The following is a 13,516-nucleotide window of genomic DNA, read 5'->3' on the forward strand; positions in this document are numbered from 1 at the left end:
AAATCGAATCTCTATATGGGATTAAATCCCAGATTTCTGGAATTTAGGGCTGATTTATAGCATAGAAGTTGGAAAGCAGAGCGATAATGAAGGCGGATGGGTATTAAGAGGTAGAAAGGGTATTTTTGGAACTTCACATAGAAAATTTGAGCGGGAAAAATTCGCTAGGAGGGGCTCAGGAATTACCACGTGGTAAAAAGGTACTGTTTTATTAGAATAGGGGATATATTAAAATTCCCAACTAAAAGATAATAATAATAAAATTAAAAAAAATCTTTATTTTATTTGCCATAAAATTTTATTAACTTAGTATTCTAATTATATTAGAATTTTGTAAAATGCGTAATCAAAGTTCAAACATCTAATTTATTAGGGTTTATTTCTTAAATTTGCGTGAATATACAAAATTTGAATAGAATATGGACAAAAGAATTGTTTGAGAAGTTGTTTATACTTTTATACCCTAAAACACGGTATCACCTCCTTCCAGAAAAGTCTATAAATGAGGTACCCATGGCACCATGCTTAGGCTTGAAGAAGCAAACACAGAGCCTCTTCTTCTCTCTTTTCCAAACTGCTAAAAATCACCATGGCAGGACCTTCACTCGAGAGCAGAACCACCATCAAATTCTTATACAGTTACGGCGGCAAGATCCTCCCTCGTTATCCCGACGGAAAGCTTCGGTATCACGGTGGTCAAACTCGTGTACTCGCCGTTGACCGCTCCCTCTCTTTCACCGGTTAGTTCACGTTTTGTATTCCAGAATCCAGACCTGTTTTTGATTTGAAACGTAAGTGCTTGAGATTTAATTGCTTGTGATTTACAGAATTACTGGCGAAATTTGGCGAATTGTGTGGGAGCTCTGTGAGTTTACGGTGTCAATTGCCGACGGAGGATTTAGATGCGCTTGTATCCATCACCTCCGATGAAGATCTCGTTAATCTCATTGAAGAATACGATCGGCAACAATCAAAATCTCTCAAAATCAGAGCTTTTCTCTCACTTCCACGGAGGCTGTCTCCGACTCCTTCCACCGCCTCCTCCGCTGTTGGATCGTCTTCCTCAACCAGTACCGCCACGCATGAGGCAGGATCACCGAAATCTCCTCTTTCCTCCACCTCTTACTCCGTCGCGAGATTTCCAGTCACCGCCGCAAATCGCTGCGTCTATCCTCTTTCAAAACCACAGGTTAAGCTTCCATTCCGCTACAACAACTCCGCCGGAAAGCTACCGTATCAGGCGTACGGAAGTTCTAGCCGATATTACCTGGTTCACAATGGCAACCATTGGCAATAACAGCTCTAGTTCTGGCAATCTGGCATGGAAGAATATCAAATCAAACGAGTAAACAAGCAACAATATAATTTAAAATTAAATTCATCGAAAATAAACAAATCGAGAGAAGTGATATGCAATGTATGATTGGATTGGACTTTGAATCATATAAGATTTAAATCGGTGTTTTTACAAATCCAGTGACTGAAATTCATTCGCGAGTAAATTCAGTCCAAATTCTGTTTTTGATGATCCATTCCCAGTTTTAAATCTTTCTGTCATCAAGGTGTTTTATGATTGCCGATCTCCCCTCTCCACATACAGATCCGATCACCGTTTGTTGTATAGTGTCATGTTAATCGTTATCCTCCATTTTCACTTACCGGTGGTAATTCCGTCCGTCGTAACAGTATTTTGTCCTATTCGTATCCTTCCCGGAATCCCGGTGACCATTTTCCTTCCTTCCTCAAAGTTTTAAATTTAATTGTTAATTTTTTTCTAATTATGTTTTCATAAAAAAAAAGTTTTTTGCAACTTAAATTGCAGGTGGCAGACTGGCAACTGGACGTCATTAATGGCGGATGTGGTGGCTCCGGCGAGGTGGTATGGAGTAACGACAAGGTATACGAAACCACAGGTTGGAGATAGGGCGTGAAAGTGACAGGATCCTCCGAATGATATTGATGATGAGATGGGACGAGGAAGACAGTTAAATTTGAAGATAAACCTTTTTTAAAGAAAAAAAATTATGGACCGTTGATGCATCAATTGTGTCGAATACGACACAGGACTACATTATTGGACTATTCACACCAAAAATAAAATAAATCATATTAAATAATATCTTAATTATAAATTTCTTATATAATAATTATGAACAATTGAAAATTTGATAAAAAAAACTATAAAAGATAATTTAAAAACATTGTTAGGACTAGGTACTTTGAAGGTGGGTTGTTTATTGGTGGCTGGCCGACCTGGTGAAGGAACAAGAGCCGTGAATTAATATCATTTATAAAATTATAATTTTTTAAATACGATATGTTATTTCTAAAAGAACTCCATGGATTGATTTTAAAAAAGAAGCCAAATTATATTATAATAAGAAGGTGCAAGACTTGTATACCATTTTATTAAAAATAAAAGTTTAATATAAAGATATAAATATTACGTATTTTTAAAATAATATTTTTACATAAAAAATGATATAATAATAAATAATGTAATATATACTAATGAAAAATATTGACATATTTTAAGAAATGATGTTGAAAATTAATGTGTAAAAATTAAACATTTTATAAAAATAAGCTTTAGAAATAAATTCAAACTCAATGACAATAAGTTGGTATAATGACTTGAAAAAATGTTATCAAATTTGAAAAGTTCAATTATTAAAATGGAGATATTATAAATTTAAATGTGTAGTTATATTAAAATATTGTTAATCATTACACATTTTATATGTCTTGAGTTTTGTAAAATGTAAGTTCACATTTTATTCATTGTTTCTATATATATCGGAAAAGTGAATATACCCTTAAGAATATATATAAACTTAGGTATCCAAACTCATAAATGTGGACCAATCATTTTATTTATTTTAAGAAAGTGATTAATACATATTATTGAATTAAATATAATTAAAAAATATCATCTAATTTAACTAGAAATGTATTTTAGTCAATTAACATAGATTAATAAAGGAAATTTGCATATTTTAAGGCATCATATATTCTATTAATTTTAAAAACCCGATTTTACGAATTATAAAGTTTTTAATTCGGACATTATGACAGACTATGTTTGAGTATGTTAAAAAATAAAAAAAATTCTTGAACCATAAAATAATAAAAATATTTTTGAACATATTTATTGATCATGACTTTAAAAATTTCTTGTAGAATAACAAAATTCTCGAACCATCAATTGAATTATTAAAACAAAAATTACATTAATTCTTATAGAATACATGTAACAATTGCTAAGAATTATATTTATTGTTAAAGAATAAAACAAAAAAAAAAAACGTTCAAATCTGGAAAAAAAACATCAAAATCTAATAAAGACACTACTACATTCTAAAAGAATAATGTTGCTAAGAGGCGTCGTTCAAATTTCATGGTCCGTTCTTCAAGCATCAGCTTCTATAGAAACAAATCCAATAATAAATTAGTGAGAAAATATCCATATTCCATTCCAACATAATTGGAATTCTTGATTCCATTATGATAGAATTGAAATTCATTTAAAATAAGTATATTAATTCGGGGAATTCTAACAAAATATGTTCATGATTATCATAAAAAATATTCTTTTCTGATAGAATACTATAAACGAAGAAATACCATTAAGTTGAAGCATTTTAGCGAGCTTTTGGTGTGCATCAAAACAACCTTCAATTTTGGATGAGAGGGTCCTACAGTCGTCGCAATAAGAACCCTACAGCCACCGCTTATACCCCATCAAACAGATTGATTGATCGAACTAATTATAAACTCTCATCAGACTGATTGTGAATAAACTTTGTTTGACATCTGAACTGAGGTATTCTTTTTCTTCTCTAGGAAACAATGAAAGCAGACGATCGTTTATTTCTTGAACAACTTCATGTTTCGGTGTAAGTATTGATCTTTCTTCAAAATATTTTGGATCATTCAAGTTGTCAAGAAATGATGGATATACAAACTTAATTAATGAACCTATAGGATCAGAAGATTGAGTAATAAGAAGATCTTCAGGAATATGAATAACTACATCACCATCATTAGAACCACCAACATTTCCCTCTCCTATGTCCAAGAGCCAATTTGCAAATAACCTTGTTTGTTGTATTTCAGACGGATCTTTTCCAACAGTCAACCTCATGTTCTTCGTTAATTTTAAAACTTTTGCAATATATATGAAGAACTTAACGTCGCATTGACAATTTTGTAACGACCCATCTCTGGTATGTTGTTTCCATGTTATTTATTTAGAAGTTTTCAAGAGGGACTCGGCGAGTCTATAGCCCGACTCGTCGAGTAGAGACGGGGATTGCGAGCACGTGTAAGTTGGCGACTCGACGAGTCCATATTCGGGACTCGGCGAGTCCGCCTGCCAGGAAGAAACCCTAAATCCATGGGTTTGCTCACTATTTAAGCATTGTTTTGTGCCCCCAACTTGCCTCCTTCACCCTGAGAGAGCTTGTGAGAAACCCTAAACCATTCCTTGTTTGATTAAAGTGTTTTGTGTGAATTTTTGAAGGATTGAAGAAGAAGAAGAAGAAGAAGAAGAAGAAAGGATCAAAAAGAGGAAGTGTAGAGCAAAGATCCAAGGCCAAAGTCAGAGTTCATTGAGGTATATCTCGGAATTATTCTGTTTTGTGCTTAAAATCTCCATTAGAACACCTCTAAGGCTAGTTTAATGTATTTTCCAAGCTTTATAGTTGTATGGATGCCTTGTTGGATCGAGATATCCTTAGATTTGTTCATTTAGGAGCTTTAGAGCCCTGATCTATTTCCTTTTTCGAGTTGCCTTGCATAAGAACCATAGATCTAGCCTTTATTATGCTTTTTGAGCCTTTTAATCTTCATGGATGCTTATGGGCACGTAAAGATAGAATCTTTACGTGTTAATCGTGCATAAGAAGCCCAAATCTACAAGTTATATGCGCTGGATTCAAGTATAATCGAGTTTTTAGTAACTGCATGCATACGACTCGGCGAGTCGTTCTTCGGACTCGGTGAGTCGAGCCACGAGTCCCCGATTCTTCCCCTTTTGAGTGATTCCGAGAGGGGACCAGTGAGTAGTAGAATGGACTCAGTGAGCCGGAGGTCAGACTCAGTAATGGAGGGACTCGACGAGTTGTTTATACAACTCTGCGAGTCTAAGGCAATCTTCATAGATTCAAGAACAACTCGTCGAGTTGTTCATACAACTCGGCGAGTCGGATGCAGATAGCCTAAGTTCTAGAATCGAAAGGGAACTCATTGAGTTGATGCCATACTCGACGAGTAGCAGCGAACAGGGTTGAGAAGTGAGAGTAGGGACTCGGCGAGTTGGCGGCCCAACTCGATGAGTCAGGTCAACTATAAGTTGACTTTGACCGGGAGAGTTGACTTTAGCTAGGGGTAAAAGAGTCATTTTACCCCAATGCAGTTATTAGTATTTGATTGAGTGTGTTTGTGGAATTGTATCCGGGGAGATACCGGAGCAGCAGCAGATAGCTTCCAGAGCCATACACTCAGCAGTCAGTTCACGAGGTGATTTTCCTTCCAGTAGGAACGGGTCTAAGGCCACAATGTTGGCCCGTTTAGCCAGCAGTAGTTTCTGGGCCTTGGTCCAATGCAGTAGTTAGTATGTTTGACGCCTTCGTGGCTCGGACAGGTTTGTGTGTTACGTGTTGTTGTGTTAGTTGATATGGTTATGCTATGCTATGTTCAGTAGTTCCGGACTTCTTTCCGATGCAGTCAGTTCCGGACTTCGGTCCGACGCATTCAGTTCCGAACTTCGGTCCGATGCAGTTAGTTCTGGATTTCGGTCCGATGCAGGAGGCAAGGCCTCAGTAGTTCCGGACTTTGGTCCGATCCAGAGGGCAAGGCCCTGGTTAGTTCCGGACTTCGGTCCGATGCAGTGGGCAAGGCCCAGTAGTTGTTTTATGTTTGTATGTTGTGTGGTAATTTGGGGGAGCTCACTAAGCTTCGTGCTTACAGTTTCAGTTTTGGTTTCAGGTACTTCCGCAAGCAAAGGGAAGAGCTTGGGTTGATGCCATCGCACACACCACAACTTCAGTTTTTGTCCTGGGAGATTGTTTTGATACTTAGTTTGATTTGATACAATTGTATCATGACATTTTATTATGGTTTGAGATATTTTACGTATGGATTTATGATATGACGTTCAGCATATGATTTTATTATATATAAAAAAAAATTGAGTTATATTTTTGGGATGTTTCAAGTTGGTATCAGAGCCTTGGTTTGAGGGATTCGGGTACACTTCCGGGTGTATCTGAACTCAAACTAAGGGAAAGATAAAAAAAGATTTTAAAATATATATATAATTTCGGAAGAGATTTTTAAAAGCACTTGGAAAGAAAAAAAATTTTAACGAGATAAGGGTGTGGTGCATGCGATCAGCCGAGCTCAAGTAAGTACTCCCAAATTACCCATACAAGTTATGTTATGATTGTCAGTTTTAGTTTCAGTAGAACAACATGCTAGAATAGGACTAAGGATCTAGGAGGATACCTTATGTGCTTGCCATATGTGTTTCAGCTTTACAAGATTTGCATGCTAGAATTGAGTAGACAATAGTAGGATAGCCTGTTTAGGTAATGCCTGATAGTATAAGCTTAGCATTGTATGCTAGTACAGTTTCTCGTTATGAGAATAGATTTGCTTGAGTAGTTTCCTGTGTCCGAATGCTGCTTACTTTGTGTTTTGTAGAACTCTTGGTGATGGGAGTTATCCGTTAGGTGAATACGTCACGTCACATGTGATCAGAGTTGAATAATCTCAGAGTGTTGGATTTGGCCCTATTGTGCAGCTCTTGTTTGAGTCTAACCATTGTAGGGACGAGTCTTTTACTCGAAGGATTATCTGAGCCTCATCACATGTGATGGTATTCAGGTGATGGCTAGTTAGCATTACAAGGAGGTCTTCAGCAGCTGAGGACTGGTTTGAGTGGAGTCAGAGATTTCCCTAGGGCAAGCCTAGGATAAGAGTAGCAGAGATCAGTAGCAGTAGAAGTCATTTGGTGGAGTCAAGGCAGTTCTTGAGGAAAGTATGGATAGATGTGGAAGGTAGTATGGGCCCGTACTACTGAAAGCAGAGGATCCGTACTCGAATCAAGGAAGGCTGAGAAGAGACCAGAAAGCTAGTATTGGTATCAATGATCCCTCGAGATATATCAGTGTTCCTGACATTTATTATGTTGTGTTTCAGAATGGTGGAATTACGCCCTAGACCAGCAGTCGGCAGTTCAGGTGCCGGAGGGGGATCAGGATCAGGCCCGGAGGCCGGGCAGTTGGATGAGCAGACCAAGGAGTTTCTCTCTTCAGAGATTACTCGCACCATACTTGAGCAGACTCCTGTGATCTTCGGTTCGATCAAGGAGGGTATCTTAGAGATGATGGACGAGAGGCTGAGTACTTTCCGTGCTGAGGTAGCGGCCATGATGGGGTCGCGCACGCTTACGTTCAGGGAGTTCAGGGCATGTAGAACTCCAGATTACCACAGGGCGCGGGACCCCATAGCGAGTACTAGATGGTTGGCGGATGTGGCCAACGCTTTCCGCACGAGCAAGTGTCCCGAGGGGGACAAGGTTAGATTGGCGTCCTGTCTTCTGAAGGACAGGGCACGAGATTAGTGGGAAGAGGTTGCACATACCATTGGAGATGATGCAGTGCTAGATGCCATGACCTGGGCTGATTTCTCTACCAAGTTCAAGGCGGAGTTTGCACCGGTTATTGAGGTCCAACAGTTATCCATAGAGTTTCAGGACCTCACCCAGACTACAAAGACCTTGGCGGAGATCACCGCTAAATTCAGGGAGAGGGCTCTTCTCGTTCCTCAGTATGCAACCAATGAGGAAATGAAGAAGGCCCATTATCATGAGATGTTGCGGAGCGATATCCGCCAGTTTGTGAGCCGGTCCAGCTATAAAACGCTGGATGACATGATTGCTAGGGCTCGGGAGAGGGAGATTGACCTTGAGACGGAGAAGAAGAGGAAACCGGAGGCGGTTTCGGGTACAGGTAGTTCGGGCAAAAAGCCCAAGGTTTCAGATCACAGATCCAGGAGTCAGTAGAGCCACGGTCGATGTGGCAAGTGTGGGAGATTTCACGATGGGGTGTGCAAGGCAGGGAGTTCCGGCTACTACAAGTGCGGTCGGAATGGGCATTTGAGCAGGGATTGTACAACCCCTGCTACCGCCATTGCAGCATCAGATCTGATTTGCTTTCAGTGCAATCAGAGGGGACATAAAAAGTCCCAGTGTCCGAGTTTAGTTGCAGCTGGGAAGGTGGTTGCACCTGCCCCTGCTACTTTGAGGATTACAGATGGCCGGCAGGGCCGAGCCGAGGCGCCAGTGGCGAAGAGTGGAGCTTTTTAGATGACAGCAGAGGAGGCACGAGCAACTCCTGATGTGGTGACGGGTATGTATTTTCCCTTCATCTCTATATTGTTATTGATTATTGCTTATGGTTATATATTTTGTATAGGGTCGTTCTCTATGAACGGCATTCCTGCTACAGTATTATTTGATTCGGGGGCTACCCGATCGTTTGTATCGCTAGCGCTTAGCAATAGATTTAGTAGAGCTCCAGGGGAGCTGGATTGTCCACTAGAGGTCGAGATAGCAGATGACAGGACCGTGAGGGTCGCCAGCGTGCATAGAGGATGTTCTCTTCAGTTGTTCGACGAGCAGTTTCCGGTGGACTTGGTCCCTATATCCCCTACGAGGGAATAAGGTTATAGTGGGCATGGATTGGTTGAGTCCCAACGGAGCGGTGATTGATTGCGAGCTGCAGCTAGTGAGGGTTCGCTCTCCCAGTGAGGGAGAGTTAGTGATTCAGGGCGAGAGGCCACAACGCGGACCAGCTTTTTGTTCAGCCGCGAGAGCGAGGCGCTATTTTCAGCAGGGTTGCGCCGGTTATGTTGCTTATGTCTTGGATGCCCGGGAGAAGGGCAAGACGACAGTTGACGATGTTCCAGTGGTGCGAGACTTCCCGGATGTATTTCCAGAGGATTTACCGGGAATACCTCCTGAGAGGCAAGTCGAGTTTGGGATCGACCTAATTCCTGGTGCGGCTCCGATAGCTAAGGCACCGTATTGGTTAGCTCCCCCTGAGATGCATGAGTTATCTACGCAGATGTAGGAGCTACTAGACAAGGGTTTTATTCGGCCGAGTAGTTCATCTTGGGGAGCGTCGATCCTGTTTGTGAAGAAGAAGGATGGATCGCACCGTATGTGTATAGACTACGGGGAGTTGAATAAGGTAACGGTGAAGAACCGTTACCCCCTCCCGAGGATAGACGATTTGTTTGATCAACTTCAGGGGGAATCTTGGTTCTCCAAGATCGATTTACGCTCCGGATATCACCAGATGCGGGTCAGAGGCGAAGATGTGCAGAAGACTGCTTTTAGGACCCGCTATGGTCATTTCGAGTTCGTGGTGATGCCTTTTGGGCTCACTAATGCTCCAGCCGCGTTCATGGATCTCATGAATCGTGTATGCAGACCGATGCTGGATCAGTCTGTGATAGTATTCATAGATGATATCTTGGTATATTCCAAGACTCAGGAGCAGCATGAGGAGCACCTGAGGGAGGTGCTAGAAGTTTTGAGAAGGGAGAGACTTTTCGCAAAGTTCTCCAAGTGCGAGTTCTGGTTGCGTGAGGTGTAGTTCCTTGGTCACCTCGTCAACCAGAAGGGTATTCTGGTAGATCCAGCCAAGATAGAGGCCGTGATGCAGTGGGAGGTTCCGAAGTCTCCATCCGAGATTCGGAGCTTCCTAGGTTTGGCAGGGTATTACAGAAGATTCATTCAGGATTTCTCCAAGATAGCAGTACCGCTCACCCGACTGACCAAGAAGTCGGTGGTGTTTCGTTGGGGGCCTGAGCAGCAGGCGGCATTTGAGACCCTCGGGCAGAGATTGTGCGAGGCTCCGATCCTTACCCTGCCAGAGGGAATAGAGGATTTTGTAGTCTACTGTGATGCCTCAATCACAGGTATGGGAGCAGTATTGATGCAGCGAGGGCATGTGATAGCTTACGCCTCGAGACAGTTGAAGCCTCACGAGGCTAACTATCCTACCCACGATTTAGAGCTGGGGGCGGTGGTGTTTTCCCTCAAGATTTGGAGACATTACCTTTATGGGGTCCGTTGTACCATCTACACGGATCACAAGAGTTTGAGGTACCTTATGGATCAGCCGAGTCTAAATATGAGATAGAGGAGGTGGTTGGATGTGCTGAAGGATTATGATTGTGAAATCCTTTACCATCTAAGGAAGGCCAACGTAGTGGCCGACGCCCTAAGCCGCAAGGTGACAGCAGCCCCTATCAGAGACTTATGTCTGAGGATGACAGTGATTACTCCGTTGTTGGAATAGATCAGGGAGGCTCAGGTTGAGGGCCTCAAGGAGGAGAAATAGAAGTGTGAGAGGATAGTGGGTCGAGTAGGTTCGTTTGATTATGATAGTCGGGGGTTGTTGACCCTTCATGGGAGAGTGTGGGTACCGTACGGGGGCGGAGTACGGTAGGTGTTGATGGACGAGGCTCATAAGTCTCGATATTCTATCCACCCAGGGGCGACGAAGATGTATAGAGATCTTCGTCCCGATTACTGGTGGCCCTGCATGAACCGGGATGTCGCTTGGTATGTAGAGAGGTGCCTGACCTGCAGGAAGGTCAAGGCAGAACACCAGAGTCCTCACGGCAAGATGCAGCCGTTAGACATTCCCGTATGGAAATGGGAGGACATCACCATGGATTTTATCACCAAGCTTCCCAGGACCGCACGTGGGGTAGATTCGATTTGGGTAGTAGTGGATCGGTTGACGAAGAGTGCTCATTTCATACCGATCCAGGAGAGCATATCGGTGGAAAAGTTAGCCGATATCTATGTGCGGGAAGTAGTGGCACGTCATGGAGTGCGGGTATCGGTGGTGTCAGACCGAGACGTCCGTTTTACATCCAGATTCTGGAAGCGGTTTCACAACGAGATGGGTACTCGTCTCCATTTCAACACTGTTTCCACCCTCAGACGGACGGGCAGAGCGAGAGGACGATTCAGACTCTCGAGGACATGCTCCGTGCATGTGTCCTAGACTTCGGTGGCAGTTGGGATACGTATCTTCCGTTAGCGGAATTTTCGTATAACAACAGTTATCATGCGAGCATTGATCGACCTCCCTTTGAGATGCTTTATGGGAGGAAGTGCAGGACCCCGATTTGTTGGGGCGAGGTCGGTCAGCGAGTCATTGGGAGCATGGAGGTGGTGCTCAAGACGACTGAGTTGATTCAGCAGGTTCGTAGTAGACTGCAGACTGCGCAAAGTCGGCAGAAGAGCTACGCCGACAGGAGGCATTCAGACTTGGAGTTCCGGTAGCCGATATGGTCCTTCTGAAGGTCTCACCTTGGAAGGGTGTCATCAGGTTTCGGAAGAGGGGCAAGCTGGGCCCCAGGTTCATTGGTCCTTTCAGGGTTTTGGCCCGAGTGGGTCGGGTTGCTTATTGGTTGGATCTTCCGGCAGATCTTAGCCAGATCCACAACACTTTCCATTTGTCTCAGTTGAGGAAGTGTTTGGTGGATGAGTCAGTAGTTGTTCCCTTAGAAGATATTCAGGTTGATAGCAACCTGAATTATATTGAGAAGCCGGTCGTGATTCTGGACCGGAAGACAAAGACCTTGAGGAACAAGGTAATTCAGCTAGTAAAGGTGCAGTGGCAGCACCGGAAGGGGTCTGAGTCGACGTGGGAGGCTAAGGATGAGATGAGAGAGCACTACCCAGAGTTATTTGCAGATTCAGCCATAGCAGACTTCGAGGACGAAGTCTGAGTCAAGTGGGGGAGAATTGTAACGACCCGTCTCTGGTATGTTGTTTCCATGTTATTTATTTAGAAGTTTTCAAGAGGGACTCGGCGAGTCTATAGCCCGACTTGTTGAGTAGAGATGGGGATTGCGAGCACGTGTAAGTTGGCGACTCGACGAGTCCATATTCGGGACTCGGCGAGTCCGCCTGCCAGGAAGAAACCCTAAATCCCCGGGTTTGCTCACTATTTAAGCAATGTTTTGTGCCCTCAACTCGCCTCCTTCACCCTGAGAGAGCTTGTGAGAAACCCTAAACCATTCCTTGTTTGATTAAAGTGTTTTGTGTGAATTTTTGAAGGATTGAAGAAGAAGAAGAAGAAGAAGAAGAAGAAGAAAGGATCAAAAAGAGGAAGTGTAGAGCAAAGATCCAAGGCCAAAGTCAGAGTTCATTGAGGTATATCTCGGAATTATTCTGTTTTCTGCTTAAAATCTCCATTAGAACACCTCTAAGGCTAGTTTAATGTATTTTACAAGCTTTATAGTTGTATGGATGCCTTGTTGGATCGAGATATCCCTAGATCTGTTCATTTAGGAGCTTTAGAGCCCTTATCTATTTCCTTTTTCGAGTTGCCTTGCATGAGAACCATAGATCTAGCCTTTATTATGCTTTTTGAGCCTTTTAATCTTCATGGATGCTTATGGGCACGTAAAGATAGAATCTTTACGTGTTAATCGTGCATAAGAAGCCCAGATCTACAAGTTATATGCGCTGGATTCAAGCAGAATCGAGTTTTTAGTAACTGCATGCATGCGACTCGGTGAGTCGTTCTTCGGACTCGGCGAGTCAAGCCGCGAGTCCCTGATTCTTCCCCTTTTGAGTGATTCCAAGTGGGGACCAGTGAGTAGTAGAATGGACTCAGTGAGCCAGAGGTCAGACTCAGTAATGGAGGGACTCGACAAGTTGTTCATACAACTCGGCGAGTCTAAGGCAATCTTCATAGATTCAAGAACAACTCGTCGAGTTGTTCATACAACTCGGCGAGTCGGATGCAGATAGCCTAAGTTCTAGAATCGAAAGGGAACTCGTCGAGTTGATGCCATACTCGATGAGTAGCAGCGAACAGGGTTGAGAAGTGAGAGTAGGGACTCGGCGAGTTGGCGGCCCAACTCGGCGAGTCAGGTCAACTGTAAGTTGACTTTGACCGGGAGAGTTGACTTTAGCCAGGGGTAAAAGAGTCATTTTACCCCAATGCAGTTATTAGTATTTGAGTGAGTGTGTTTGTGGAATTGTAGCTGGGAAGATACCGGAGCAGCAGCAGATAGCTTCCAGAGCCATACACTCAGCAGCCAGTTCACGAGGTGAGTTTCCTTCCAGTAGGAACGGGTCTAATGCCACAATGCCGGCCCGTTTAGCCAGCAGTAGTTTCCGGCCTCGGTCCTATGCAGTAGTTAGTATGTTTGACGCCTTCGTGGCTCAGACAGGTTTGTGTGTTACGTGTTGTTGTGTTAGTTGATATGGTTATGCTATGCTATGTTCAGTAGTTCCGGACTTCTGTCCGATGCAGTCTGTTCCGGACTTCGGTCCGATGCAGTCAGTTCCGGACTTCGGTCAGATGCAGTTAGTTCCGGATTTTGGTTCAATGTAGGAGGCAAGGGCTCAGTAGTTCCGGACTTCGGTCTGATGCAGAGGGCAAGGCCCTGGTTAGTTCCGGACTTCGATCCG

At 43.0% G+C, this 13,516-nt stretch overlaps 2 protein-coding genes across 2 annotated transcripts; one reads left to right on the forward strand and one right to left on the reverse strand.

Moving 5' to 3' along the window:
- Window positions 1-496: 496 nt before the first annotated feature.
- Window positions 497-1,472, forward strand: LOC145012286 (uncharacterized). The gene is made up of 2 exons (XM_078971081.1): window positions 497-740; window positions 828-1,472. Exons 1-2 carry the CDS (start codon window positions 590-592, stop codon window positions 1,295-1,297), a joined length of 621 nt encoding a protein of 206 aa, XP_078827207.1. The 5' UTR covers window positions 497-589; the 3' UTR covers window positions 1,298-1,472.
- Window positions 1,473-3,763: 2,291 nt separating this feature from the next.
- Window positions 3,764-4,144, reverse strand: LOC145010584 (uncharacterized). Its single transcript, XM_078969107.1, has one exon. It carries the CDS (start codon window positions 4,142-4,144, stop codon window positions 3,764-3,766), a length of 381 nt encoding a protein of 126 aa, XP_078825233.1.
- Between the last annotated feature and the right edge of the window lie 9,372 nt (window positions 4,145-13,516).

The sequence above is a fragment of the Lactuca saligna genome, chromosome 8 (genome assembly GCF_052625555.1).
Source record: "Lactuca saligna cultivar CGN05327 chromosome 8, ASM5262555v1, whole genome shotgun sequence".
In the NCBI taxonomy this organism is placed as follows: Eukaryota; Viridiplantae; Streptophyta; class Magnoliopsida; order Asterales; family Asteraceae; genus Lactuca; species Lactuca saligna.

Coding starts and splice junctions, on each gene's coding strand:
- LOC145012286 (XM_078971081.1), top strand. CDS start 590: ATGGCAGGACCTTCACTCGAGAGCAGAACCACCATCAAATTCTTATAC. Junction 741..827: donor CCGCTCCCTCTCTTTCACCG/GTTAGTTCACGT, acceptor TGTGATTTACAG/AATTACTGGCGAAATTTGGC.
- LOC145010584 (XM_078969107.1), bottom strand. CDS start 4,144: ATGAGGTTGACTGTTGGAAAAGATCCGTCTGAAATACAACAAACAAGG.